The sequence below is a fragment of the Lytechinus pictus genome, chromosome 12, assembly GCF_037042905.1.
Source record: "Lytechinus pictus isolate F3 Inbred chromosome 12, Lp3.0, whole genome shotgun sequence".
NCBI classification, from domain to species: domain Eukaryota; kingdom Metazoa; phylum Echinodermata; class Echinoidea; order Temnopleuroida; family Toxopneustidae; genus Lytechinus; species Lytechinus pictus.
Window position 1 is genome coordinate 8,160,632 of NC_087256.1, and position 14,710 is coordinate 8,175,341.

A 14,710-nucleotide genomic window follows, 5' to 3' on the forward strand; every position below is an offset into this window, starting at 1 on the left:
AAAATGGTGTAACAGACAATCTGTCTCAAAACTTGCTCAGTGAAGAATTTGACAATAGCTGGGTGAAAGTAAAATGCAAGAGAGCAAAACTAATGGCAAGAAAAAGGGAAGAAAGGTTGCAATCAAATTCAGAACAAGGAAATGATCAGGGCAAAAGGCAGGAAAGATCAGTCAATGGTGTATTGTTGGAACCAGGTGTAACGTACATTGGCACAGCATTCAAGACATTTTATGGAAGTCGTAAGAGGAAAAACACAGTACAGAAAAAAGAGAATGATGAGAACCACAAAATGAAAAATGAAGAAAAACATGTTGGTGTCCAATCCTATGCAGAAACTCTATTGAGCATTTATGCTTGCAGTGTGAAATCTCCGCTTTCCATGAAATTTTGTAATGATGCCAGTAAGGAATTTGAGAAAATGCAAAATCGATCCTATGCTAATGTAACTACTAAGTTGTCTCCATTGTCGAAACCAGATTCTGCTGAGCACTCCAACCGAAGAACGTGTAATATTCTGGGAAAGATGAAGGATTTGAGACGGTACAGAGTTCATGCAGGAGGCAAACAAAGGAACAAGAAAGGTCAGTTTATCAAAGTGAAAAAAAGGGTAGATGATGTCGATTGCACTTTTTCAAAATCGTCAAAGAAGGAAGTAAAAGAGTTGAACACAGATATGATCCACAATGAAGTGACAAATTCTTCAGAGAAAGAAAAAGTTTCTAATCAATCAAACAATTCTGATAAATCGATCACAGTAGGCAAAGATAAAGGAGAATCAAGAGGCAGTAATGACGGTCATCCTCCAAACATGCCATTAAATGAGAATGGAACAGGTGAAATTAGAAAACAAAGTATCGGTAGTGCAGAAAACATGAATGTCACCAATGGAGTAAGGCAAGTCGATTTGCAGGATGTTATTGAAGAGAATGAGGAAAGCGGTAGAGACATTGACATTGATACACCTATCAAACGTAATCGTAGGAATTACATCGATTCAGATTCAGACACCAGCATTGAAACTGTTGCAGTTATACCTTGTAGTTCAATTAAAAGTGAAGAGTCATGTCAGGGTATTGGTACACAGCATGTACTTGATGAAACGTGTCACATTGAAATTGTTCCAGATGCAAGACTGAACGAAAATACAAGCAATGCAATTTTGAATACGGGAGATGAGTGTATTGATTACTCTCATGTGCAAATTTCCTTGGAATCTGATATCAAAGCAGACATTGTTGAAGAAGAAAATGAAGTTGAAATCTGTTCGAATGAATCAGGAGACGAAGTAGAGTTTGTATCAGATCTTGGAATGTGCGATAGACCAGACAAGTCTTTCAAATTTGTACCCCTCGAGATGAATGAGAAACAAGCGATTTGTAAAAAAATGAATATTAATTGTGCACAGAAGAGCTGGCATGAAAGTTTTAATAAAGACGAGAATATTGGGATTCCTTCGTGCATAAAAATTATAATTAGAGATGGCAACTGTTTCTTTCGTGCAATTTCGTATGGAATTTCCGGTACTGAACGTCATCATGCGATTCTGCGGAGACTTACCGTTAATCATTTATTAGAAACTAACGATATGTTTAGGAATACATTGAGAAGTGAGTTCAGAAGTGTCAGAGAATATGTTGTTGAAAAGAGAATATCGGAAGATGGAACTTGGGCTACGGACACGGAGATGAGTGCATTGGCCAACTTAATTGATACTGATATCTATTCTTATAATGACCAAGTACCGTGTTGGCAGTTGTACTCTGCTAAGAAACCTGGCAGCATAAATGTTATTACAACTGAGAGAGGCATTTTTCTACAATACACAGATAATAATCATTTTAATGTAGTTGAATCTGTTAAGAGTCTTGGTAGTGATTCATCAAAGACCACAAAAACAAAACAAGATGTGAGTACAGCAGTAGATACACGAGTCAAACCAGTTGCACAGGGAAGATTCAATCAAGGTCATGAAAGATTTGGTTGTTCATCTGGAAAGCAATGTGTTGCTAATTCATTATCAGCTCTGTTGTACAGCAAAGTGAAAAATGCGGCTGATTGGAATAATGATGATTTGGATAGGATTTTGATCAACGGGGATGAATTGTATCGTAACATAAGGCAGTTTGTTTCACGCCAAGACGAATATTTATTGATTTCTGATCTACCAAAACTCTTGGAAGCCTATGATGAATTGTTCGAGATTGAATATCGTGAATCGATTCCTGGTTTGCTAGAAGGAGATGAATCAACTTTGGTGGACTCAATTTCATTGCCACTGAAACAAGCACTAGAGCAAGAGTTATGCAGTGATGTCAATGCTAGCTTTGTAACATTTTCTGGGAACACTTTTGTTGTCATATCTGCATTTGAATCTTTTTTTGTATTTGATTCTCATTCAAGAAACTCAAGAGGCTTACTCATAGAGGATGGCTTTAGTGTAGTACTAGAAAGTCCAAGCTGGCAAGGTGTTCACAAGCATTGTATGAGGTTGGCAAGGACTTTGGGTTGCTCTGAATATACGCAATATGAAATCACAGGTGTTATTGCAAGAACAATTTCCGGCAAGAATGAGACATTGAATGGTCGCTTTCAGTTACCTGGCATTTCATTGCCCCAAGATCCATTACTGAGTGACAATGCAATACACGTAGAAAATGATATCTGTGATAATGTTGGAACAATAGAACAAAGTGTTTTTTCTGACAAATTAATTGATGAAGACGAGTTATTAAGTCCAGTTGATGAAGTGGATAACATAATCTTTTGTGATGAAAGCAATATGATAAAAGAAGCTACAGAATCGACAACATGGACTATGAAAAGCTCCCCTGCAGACAAAGACATTAGTATGGAAAGTACTGATGCTAATGATTTTAATCGGTGTGCCAATGAGCCACAGAATTTAGAAAAAAATGGAAGTTGTAATCTGACAAGAAAACGAAAACTGGATACTTTGGAGCAAGAAATAGAAGCTAACATAGATGTTTGCCAAGTAACAAAGAAATTTAGATCGCAGGACATAAACAGAGACAGTTCTGTCCTTAAAGATGGAAATTCTAAGAGAACGGAAAATATCAATGAAAGAAATATTACTGACATGAAAAGTGATAGAAGCAGTACGAAAATGCAGAAAAGACGTAAAAGAAGTTGTACACAAAGAATGAAATACAAAAAGGAGTTTATGAGAAAAATTCGTGGTAGGGTATATGAAAACAAAGTAGAGGCTTGTGTCAAAGATGCAAATACACCTAAGAAAGGAAAAAAAGAGAGCAAAAAATCAAGATATCATGAAGATATTATCTGGAGAATGGAAAAAATTAACATGGTCAAAGGAAACTACAAATACACATCTGATTCTGATTTTAAGGTAAAACAATGTGCTACCATGAAAAATCTGTATCAATCTAATTTGAAATATAAAACACGTCGACTTAATGCAAATAAAACAAGATATATGACAGATAAAGACTTCCAACAAAAAGTGAAAGAGACTATGAAAACCAGATATCAGAATGAAGAAAATTACAAGCAGAAAAAGAAAAATACCATGAGACACATGATTAAAGAAAAGTATGCAAAAGATTTGAAGTTCAGATATAAACAAAAGAATATCATGAGACACATGCTTAAAGAAAAGTATGCAAAAGATGAGCAGTTCAGACAAAAACAAAAGAATACCATGAAACACATGCTTAAAGAAAAGTATGCAAAAGATGCGCAGTTCAGACAAAATAAAAGGAATACCATGAAATTCATGTCTTTAAGGAGATATAAAAATAGACAATATAGACAAAGGAAATTGGCAATGTCAAAAGAGAAATATAGAAAAATCAAAAAGTTTAGAGAAAGTGTAATAAAACGAAATACTAAAAGAACTATTGCTAAAAAGGAAAAATTGTGTAAATTTAACAATGTAATCAAAGAATTTAGAGAAATTGTATCTCATGGTCCAGAATATGTATGTGCTGTATGCTTTAAACTTCTTTTTGAAAATCAAGTCAAGAAATGTGTAATTGATGATTATAAGTTTCAGATCTGTATTAGTACAAAGTATTTGCATGTTTGTAATTCAGAATGTAGAGGAGATTGTCCAGTAAAAACCTCAGCTAGATCATCTTTATGGATATGCTTTACTTGCCATAGAAAGTTGAAATCTGACAGAGTACCTGCAGAAGCAAACCTAAATAACTTGCAATTACATGAAATTCCAAAAGAACTTGCGAACTTAAACACATTGGAACAGCATTTAATAGCACTAAATATTCCCTTCATGAAATTGATGGCATTGCCTAAAGGTGGTCAAAACGGAGTTCATGGTCCAGTCGTGTGTGTCCCTTCAAATTCTTATGAAACTGCAGATATTTTACCAAGAGCACAATCAGAAGATCAATTGATTCGTGTTAAACTGAAAAGAAAATTGTCTTACAAAGGTCATTACGAGTATAAATTTGTAAATAAAGAAAAACTGCTTTGTGCTTTGCATTATCTAAAACTAAATAACAAATATTATTCAAATATCACTGTGAATGAGGGATGGAAAAATTCAATGGAACAAAATGAAAATGATGATGAAACTGAAGAAGAACAGGAAAGCGAAATGAGTGCTCAGACTCAATTAAGAAATTATTGGAAAAATTATTGGAAAAAATGGAATGAAGATATTGACAGTATTTTGTCTAAGGACAAGAAAAATGATGAAAACTTCAGACAGAGTGCCAACGTGCCAAATACAAAATCAAACAAAAATGACATCAATGATGAAAAAAAAGACATCACTGACGAGGAAGACCGTTTCCATGGTTTGCATCTAGATTCATGTCTTCAACCAGTTGATATTGGACAGGAAATTCTTGATCAATATTTTGATGAAATAATATGCTGTGCCCCTTGTGAAGGAAAAAATCCTGTATCCGTTCTGCAAGATGAAACTAATGAAGCTAAATGTTTTCCTATATTGTTTCCCAAAGGTCAGCCGACGTACCATGATAGAAGGGAAGAGAGGATAACATTAGGACGTTATCTGCTGAACCGATTGATGCATGTTGACAACAGGTTTGCTCAAAATACAGATTTTATTTTTTATGCTCAGTATATCTATGAAATTCAACAAGTTTTGTCACAAGTGTCTATTGCATTGAGACAAAGTTGCAACAAAAAAGATGATTCCTCACCAATTACTGCCTCAGATTTGAGATGTCCTGAAAAAATTAAAAATGTTTTAAAATCAGACAAAGGATATAAATTTCTTAAGCAGATTCGAGGGACACCTCCTTACTGGCAGAAAACACAAAAAGATATTCTAGCAATGGTTCGACAGCTTGGAAAACCAACCTGGTTTGCTTCATTTTCTTGTGCTGATATGAGATGGCCAGAGATTATGAACACATTACTAAAACAGCAAGGAGATAGCAGAAAGTCAAGTACCTTAGATTGGGCACAAAAATGCAAGCTGATGAACTCAAATCCAGTAACATTAGCAAGGATGTTTGAGAAAAGATTTCATACTTTTCTTCATAAAGTCATTTTATCACCATCTGCTCCTATTGGGAACATCCAAGACTTTGCATACAGATATGAGTTTCAACAAAGAGGAAGTCCACATTGCCATATTTTGTTCTGGGTTGACGCCCCACAATTAGGAAAAGACAAAGATGAAGATGTTGTACAATTTATAGATAAGTATATTTCTTGTGTGACGCCTGATAAGGAAGACGATCCAGAATTGCATGAAATTGTTTGTTCTGTACAGCAACACAGTAAAACGCATTCTAAATCGTGCAGAAAAAAAGGAACGACTTGTAGATTTAATTTCCCGAGACCACCTTCAGAAGAGACGTTTATCATTAAAGTTAAAGATAGAAAAACAAACAAAAAGAAAAAGGGTGAAAATGGAGAAGATGATAGAAAAACAAACAAAAAGAAAAAGGGTGAAAATAATGAAGATGCTGAGAAAAAGGCTACAGAAAATGCAAAAGAATTGTTGAATTCTGTTAAAAATGCCTTGTCGGATGGAACTGAATATAATAGTACTAAAGAACTTTTTGATAAACTTGAAATTACACAAAGCCAGTTTGAAGAGGCACATCACGAGATTGCATCACAGGAAAGTGTGGTAATCAGAAGAAAGCCTGGCGATGTATGGATAAATCAGTATAACCCTAACTTATTGAGGTGTTGGAATGCTAACATGGACTTACAATATGTGACAAATGCCTATGCCTGTGTTATTTACATTGTGTCCTACATGTCAAAGGCAGAAAGAGAAATGGGAATGCTTTTAGAGCAAACAGTTTCTGAGATGAAAGATGGAAATAAAGATGCTAAAGAAAGTATGAAATCAGTCGGGCAAGTGTACATGCACAACCGCGAAGTATCGGCTCAAGAAAGTGTATTCCGTGTTTGCAGTCTAAGACTGAAAGAATGTTCTAGGAAAGTTGAATTTATATCTGTTGGTCCTGATCCCATAAGAATGAGTTTACCGTTAAATGTCATAAGAAACAGACCTGATTGTGATGATGATGAAGAAAATATTTGGTTTCCTAGCAAAATTGAGAGATACAAAGCTCGACCTAAAGATGCAATGTTCAAAAAGATGTGTCTTGCAACTTTTTGTTCTCAATATAGGATATTGACCGCTTGCCATATGAAAAGCAAAGTGCACAAAAACATCTTTAAACTCAGAAATAATTTGGGATACATTCAAAGACGAACTCGTTCCAAAGATGCAGTCGTAAGATATCCACGATTCTCGTCCACCAGATCACCTGAAACGTATTTCATGAGTATATTGCAACTTTTTTTGCCACATTATATCGATGAGCAGTTGAAGCCTCCTGGGTTCAAAAGTTATGAAGAGTTCTATGAGACAGGTTGTGTAAAATTATCTGGAAATGACTTGCAAAGGGTTAGCTCAGTTATCAGTAATAACATGAAAAAATTTGAAATCAAAGCAGATTCTATCGAACTGGCACAAGAGCATTTAGATCGTTTTGGTGTACCAGAAGATGCATGGGGCCTATTATGTCCTGAAAGTGAAGTACAGAGACTTGAACATCCAAACGTGTATGTTGATGCCGAAGACCAGGATGAAGAACTTGCTATGCCTGATCTAAAAGAATCCAAAAATAAAGAAAACTTTGCAGTGGAAATTAGGACTCATAAAATTTCAAAAGAAGATAGGCATTGTATCATTAGGTCAATGAATGAGAAGCAGAAAATTGTGTTTTATAAGATACGGCAGTGGTGTCTCGATAAAATAAATGGAAAACAAGTTGAACCCTTTCATGTATTTATCACAGGTGGAGCTGGCACTGGAAAAAGCCATTTAGTCAAATGCATATACTATGAATCAACACGTATATTAGCCAGAATGATGCATAATCCTGATGATGTCTCAGTGTTGAAAATGGCTCCCACTGGAGTAGCAGCTTATAATATAGATGGTCATACTATTCACAGTATTTTGTCTATTCCACCTAATGCACAGATGCCTTACCAGCCATTAAGTGAAGAAAAAATAAGCATTCTTCGCAACAAGCTAATTCAGTTGCAAATTCTAATCATTGATGAAGTGTCCATGGTAAATCAAAAATTGATGTTTTATGTCCACAGTCGTCTACGGCAAATAAAACAATCACGAGATCAGACTGCTTTTGCTGGTGTTTCCGTTATTGCTGTTGGAGATATGTATCAATTACCTCCTGTCTTTGGAAGCCCTTTATATAAAGATACACTTGAAGGAGTGTTATGGAATGACAATTTTAAAAAAGTAGAACTTCAAGAAATTATGAGACAAAAAGACGATGCAAAATTTGCTCTTTTACTGAACAGATTAAGAGTAAAAAAACGAGATGATATTCTTTCTGATGAAGACCTGGCAGTGCTAAAATCCTGTGAAACTGGTGAAGAAAATGAAGACGCTCTTCATATTTATTCATGTAATAAGGAAGTAGATGAATGGAACAGGAAATTGTTGCATAAGAAATGTTCCAATGTGATATGCTTGAAAGCCGAAGACACAGAAAGAGACTCGAAGAAGGGAAGTACAGTTCGCGAAAAACCTGTCACACGTTGTAGAAGCCAATTACCCAGTTATTTATGGATTGCCATCGATGCAAGAGTCATGTTGGTCAAGAACATTGATGTTAGCAAAGGCCTTACAAATGGATGCTTTGGAAATGTTTGTGAAATAATTATGGACCAAACAAATTCTAAATATGTTTGCATCAGAGTAAAATTTGACAAGGAAAATGTTGGTATACATTCCATTGAAAAATGTAACGAATTTCTGGGTAAGAAGTATTCAAGGAGACAGTTTCCATTGAAACTTGCTTATGCATGTACAATACATAAAGTACAAGGTTTGACCTTAGACAAAGCTGTGGTATCATTGAAAAGGACATTTGAGTCTGGTCAAGCATATGTTGGGCTTAGTCGTGTTTCTTCATTATCTGGCCTTACTATAGAAAATTTTGAATCTAAAAGCATACATTGTAATCCTGAAATCAAAGAAAGATTGGATAACATGAAACCATTTATTGAAAATTTGGAAGCTGAAAAGAGTGAGAGCGATAAGTTCACTTTAATTTTGCACAATATACAAGGATTAAGACAACATTTTTTAGATCTTCGTTCCCAACAACAATTTATGAATGCAAACATAATTTGTTTGACTGAGACATGGATTAATGATGACAACATTTTAAATATTTTTATGGATGAACATAAATTCTACCATCAGCCACGTAGTCTTTCATACAATGAATCTGGAAATTCAGGCAAATTTAAAGACCTAGCACACGGCGGCGTTGGAATGTATGTGAAGAAAATTGACACGAGCAGATTAAACATAAATGTGGATAATTTGGAGTTTATTGCAGTTCTTATTAGTAGATCTCCTTCTCTTGTTGTTTCAGTCGTATATCGACCTCCTTCTTATGATATTAATCATTTTTGTCAAAATTTGACTGATTTGATAAATGAACTGAATAAAAGATGCACAAGATGTATTATAACAGGTGATTTTAATGAAAATTTGATGAAAGGATCATCAAAGATACATCAGTTAATGTCTATGAATGGTTACAAACAGCATGTTATGAATCCTACAACAGAGAGTGGAACATTAATAGATCATGTTTACAGTAAGGGATTAGACTCATTAGAAGCTGAAGTCATTCCTGTGTATTATAGTTATCATGAAGCAATTCAAGTAATATTTTAGTTGACATGAAATGAAATAAAAATACTCATGTACCCGTTTTCTATTGAATTTTGGAAGTGTTTACTTAAGATACATTATAGTAACATCCTAAATCAAGAAGCATTAATTTTGAGGCATGTAAAAAAAAATCATATTGAGTGTAATATGATTGTGAATGCAGTTTGTTAATGTATTAAAATATCTTGACTGTTATTTATCGTACGATACAGATGTCAAAAGGGAGGAGAATGTTTATCTGATATCTTAGAAAAGCAAGAAGGAAAGAATAAAGGGTAAGTGTAGATTTAATTTTGTATTGATCAAATAGTTACGATTGCAAAATGAAAAATTTAACATATTTTGATAAATGAAAGTCTGCATAGATTATGAATAAAGGCAATTTTCAAAAGAGCTCTGCATTTATGAATACATTAATTTAAAAAAAAAGGATATTCAACCAAGTATATTTAAATCAAGTTCAAAACATTACATTTCATGTAAAGGACATTATGACAATGCCTCCACCCACCAAAGGTGCTGCCAGAGACATTATGTTTTCGGGTTGTCCGTCCGTCCGTCCCACTTTCGTTCTCGCGATAACTTAAAAACCAGTCAACTAATCAACTTCATACTCGGCTCGAGGACACCTATCTGGGTGACGATGAGCTGAGTAGTTTTTGGGTCCAAAGGTCAAAGGTCAAAGGTCATAGAATTCAATAAAATACATAAGAAATAGACCTTTCTCACAAAAAATCAAAAACCCTTTGACAGATCAATTTCAAACTTGGCTCATGTGTGCATATACAAGTGACAATGAGCTGATAAGTTTTGGGGTCTCAAGGTCAAAGGTCAAGGTCATAAAATTCAATAAAATACATAAAAAATAGACTATTCTTGTAATAACTCTAAAACCTTTTGACAGATCAACTTTAAACTTGGCTCATGTGTACATATACAATAGACGATGAGCTGATTAAATTTTTTGAATGTCAAGGTCAAAGGTCAAGGTCATAAAATTCAATAAAATACATCAAAAATAGACCGATCTCATGATAACTCCAAAACCCTTTAACAGATCAACTTCAAAACTGGCTCATGTGTGCATATACAGCTGACAATGATCTGAGTAGATTTTGGGTCTCAAGGTCAAAGGTGAAGGTCATAAAATTCAATAAAATGCATAAGAAATAGATTGTTCTAATGATAACTTTTAAACCCTTTGAAGGATCAACTTCCAACTTTTTTCATGTGTGCATATACAAGTGACAGTGATCTGTTCAGATTTTTGGTCTCAAGGTCACAGGATTCAGTGAAGTTTATATGTTATCTGACTAGATTCTGCAGTCGCAAGATCAAAGGTCTACTATTTTATACTTTATGGAAAGAGAAACTAGGATATATATTTCTCGTCTGGCAGTGGCGGAGGCGTACATTTCGACCGTGCGCAGTCAAAGATTCGTCTGGTTTCAAAATGCAATTACTACTGCAAAGATATTTTATTTTACAATACATGGTGTCATAAGAAGCATCAGTTTATTATTGCAACAGCAATTATCAAAAAGAAATGAAACAGAATTTGAATCTAGTTTGGAAGTGAAAGAAATGAAAACTTTCTACTAAGAATGTGCTTTTATTTTCAATGAATACAGAAATCTTGTAATTTATAATGACTACATGGTATACATCGACTCAGAAAAAAGGTAGTCCAAGGGGGAGGGGGTTATGGGACAAAGATATATAAGTGTATTGTGTAATAGTTCTTAATTTTCTTTACATACCATTTGCAGTTTCTGTAATACACTGTGTAATAATGTTGTTCTCTCAATGTTACTATTAAGTACAGGTACCAACAAGAACCCAAACACCAACAATGTGATAACTCCTCTTGGGGATTACTGCCTGACTTGCGGTTATTAGACCGCTTTTCATCTAATGATTTGGGACCATGTAGGAGTGTGCATAGTGTACAAAGCCATTCATTTATGCAGTTTCACTCCATTGGTTTGTATTGATGAAATTTATATCCAATCCCAATCGGTGCCATACAAGCCTGGTGTCTGTAAATGCTCCTGTGAGTAATGTGCTGACCAGGTTTATCCCTGAAATTGTTAGTGAACGGAGCAGCTGGAGGATCCCAGCCCTTGGTGATAAATGCTGGGTATTGTGGTGAATAATAATGTTTAATATCATCAAAACACTTGTCTACAAACAGGAAAAACAATTTAGAAATTTGTTTTATTGACAAGATTTGATGATGATAACTTATGAAATTTAGATAATTGAAAATGTGTCACAGATATGTAATCCCCTCTCACCCATATTTAGTGTTTGTCGTCCAGTTAATCATTTGTCGTCCAGTTTATCATTACTCTAAACAAAAGACTTTAATGAAGAACACACCTTCAAGACAAGGATTGACTAACTCCTCACTACTTGCGCACTTATTTCAAAGAAAAACGTTTATCAACCATAATCTGTCAGTCTCATTGGCTACCAGACAAATCGCCTGCCCACAAATGCTACAGGTCCTTGAAATTGTCAAAGAAAAGACCACTTAGAGGACATTGGCTCGTCTAAAATGTAACTGGACTCTGTGATGGGTCACTTTCTATAAATTTGTTTATTATCATCTGAACAATTTCAGCTTTCTTATCATTGCAGAATTTTTGTTTATTTTGATTTTCAACAGTTTTTTAAATTATAGTTCACAATCTGCTTCATACGTAAACCCCAACTGAGATGTGCAATACAAAAAGAAATCAAAAGTAAATCAATGATTCAAGACTTATAAAAACCATGTCCACCCCAAGAACAAATGGATTTGGACGAAAAGGGAAAAATCAAACGAACATGCTTTATGCTGAAAATTTCATCAAAATTGAATGTTATGTCAGTTCAAAGTTTTTCTGTATTCAGCAAAACAGTTATATACACATCATGCTTTGTATGCAATTTAGAAAGTGATGACATCAAGTCACTATTTCTTTTGTATTTTTATTAAATAAAATATGAAATATTTCATTTTTTTCCTCCTTAGGAAACAAACCAAGTTTGATTCTATTCTCACATTCTTCATAAACCATTGATAAAACCTGTTGTGAAGAAATTAAGTGTATCTGTGTTATCATATTTTCAAAAACATGAAATTTGGTATGATTTATGTAATAAAATGCAAAAGAAGTAGTGAGTATGTGACATCATCAACTCATTGATTTGGACATGACCACGATTTGGTTATAACTGTTTTGTATAAGATAACCAATATTTTAAAATTACATTACTTTCTTATTTTCCATGCAATTTGTATTAAGTGTGTGACATAATGTTTCCTAGATTGTCCTCTTTTGGTTCAAATCAATTTTTGTTGGGGGTGGACTACTCCTTTAAGGAAAGTGTCTTAAATTGGTTACTTATGTTACATTTTTGTATTGTTTTATATTATCCATTTACTACTGTTTTATTTGTCACTGCACTTGAGTGTTTCGTGATTACCAATGTATTCAGATAATTGGAAATTCAGTTTTGCTGTTGTGATTCTTTTGTGAAATGGTGATTGAATGTAAAAAAGAAAATTTGCATCCATTTTAGATTTCAGTTCATATGTCTCCCTTTTGGAGAAACAGTTACCTGACTAGATTTCAAAGTGTGAAGATTGAAGGTCTATAGTGTTTTTTTGTTCATGGAAATAGAAAGTAAGAAATATTTTTCTGGTCGGGCAGTGGCGGAGGCATACATTTTGACCGTGCACAGTCGAGATTTATCTAGTTTTCAATGAGAATTGTGGCAACATCATTTTAATCACCAAAAAACATAGATTGTTTTGACTGAGTAAAAGTAGAAATAATGACACATTTATGAATTTTGGGAGAAAAGTTTATTTGATTTGTTTTGATCATTACAGCATTTTAAAGCCTGACAGTCATTTACATAATATTGCATAACTTGAGAACCACATATATGAATTTGATATGGAACAATGTGCAAAGCTTGTATGTAAATTGTGTTGAACCACTGTGTTGATGAGTTCTCAACATTGTCAGTTTTCACAGTTGATTTAACACCACAAAAAATTAAGCCAGTTATATTTAAAGAGATCTTCATTACGAATTGACCTGCGTGAATGGTAAAACATCCCACTATTCATAAAGGAAAGTTATTATTTTAGTTTCTCTTTATACATCAGTAACTGACATTGTCTAAAGCAAGCTAAATAATTTTTATTCCTCTGCTCATCAAAAGTGGTTGCCGGTGGCATTATGTTTTGGATTATCCGTCTGTTCGTCCATCCGTTCATCTGTCTGTTCATTCCATTTTTGTTCTCGCAGTAACTCAAAAACCATTTCACAGATCAACTTCAACTTGGACCATATATGCATTAGGTGCTCAAAATGATTTCACACATGCGTATGCATGTATGTATCGTTAGAAAAAAATTAATATTCATATTCTGTTGGTACATGATCTCATTATTTAGGGTTAACAGATCAAGGTCAAGGTCAGAAAGTTCAAGCAAGTACATAATAAATACTCTGTTCTTGCTACAACTCAAAAACAGTTTCATGGATTCACTTGAAACTTGAATCCTGTATGGAATGGCGGTGAAGAAGATCTCATCAGTTTAAAGGTCATGAGGTCAGAGGTCAAGTTCACAAAATTAAAAAAAAATAGATAAAAATACTCATTTTTACTTTTACAATTTTGTAGATGATCTTGTAACTTTGATTGTGTATGCATCTGTAATGAATTTTTGCTTTTCGCTTAATGGACTTTTTGCAAAAAATATCAAACAACAAAAATGGTCTACCTCCACCAGGCCCCCCCCCCCCTCTTCCCAGTGAATTGTTAAACTAAGCATCACTTTTCTGTTTAGATGCAGTATTTTGCAATAATACATTATATGAATGAAACTTTATGTATGTAGTCTGTGTATGTATTTAGGATCCCTATGATATTGGAATAACAATGTAAGCCCAAGCCTTGAGGGCTTTGGGTAACAGTTAAAATGCTGTGAACCTTTTATTTTGATTATTATGAATTATTTGTTGATCATTGTTATTGTATTTATATTTTCTTTTTTATGTTCAGAAATCTGTCATTATCTTTTATGGCTTTTGATTGTACAAATAAAGATAGAAAATAAAAATACTAAAGAGTATTTTCTTTTAGTGTGATGCAGTAAATTCAATTTTTCCTTAAATTTTGAAATTATTTCCTCTTATCATTGTACTTAAAGTAATAACCACACCATAAGCCTGAAAAAAAAAAAACAGTGAAAGAGATTAGGTAATAATAGCAAAGAAGGTCATGGTGGTTTAATGGTGAATGATGATTATGGTAGTGGTAATGATAATGGCGATGTTGATGATCATAATTTACAAGTCTGGTGTCTGTAAATGCTATAGCCCCTGTGAGTAATGTGCTGACCATGTTTATCCCTGAAATTGTTAGTGAACGGAGCAGCTGGAGGATACCAGCCCTTGGTGATAAATGCTGGGTATTGTAATGAA

The 14,710-nt window shown here is 34.0% G+C and overlaps 1 protein-coding gene across 1 annotated transcript; it reads left to right on the forward strand.

Annotated features, from left to right (window-relative positions):
* Window positions 1–483: 483 nt before the first annotated feature.
* On the forward strand, window positions 484–14,358 carry LOC135156132 (uncharacterized). Its single transcript, XM_064107544.1, has 4 exons — window positions 484–582; window positions 4,969–5,053; window positions 9,434–9,496; window positions 11,047–14,358. Exons 1-4 carry the CDS (start codon window positions 525–527, stop codon window positions 11,213–11,215), a joined length of 375 nt encoding a protein of 124 aa, XP_063963614.1. The 5' UTR covers window positions 484–524; the 3' UTR covers window positions 11,216–14,358.
* The last annotated feature ends 352 nt before the right edge of the window (window positions 14,359–14,710 follow it).

What these genes read in the sequence shown, in the direction of transcription:
- LOC135156132 (XM_064107544.1), top strand. Translation starts at nt 525, where the DNA reads ATGAAGGATTTGAGACGGTACAGAGTTCATGCAGGAGGCAAACAAAGG. An exon ending in CAAACAAAGGAACAAGAAAG is followed by an intron (nt 583 to 4,968) that starts GTCAGTTTATCA and finishes TGTTTCCCAAAG; the next exon opens with GTCAGCCGACGTACCATGAT. An exon ending in CAAGAAGGAAAGAATAAAGG is followed by an intron (nt 9,497 to 11,046) that starts GTAAGTGTAGAT and finishes TATTAAGTACAG; the next exon opens with GTACCAACAAGAACCCAAAC.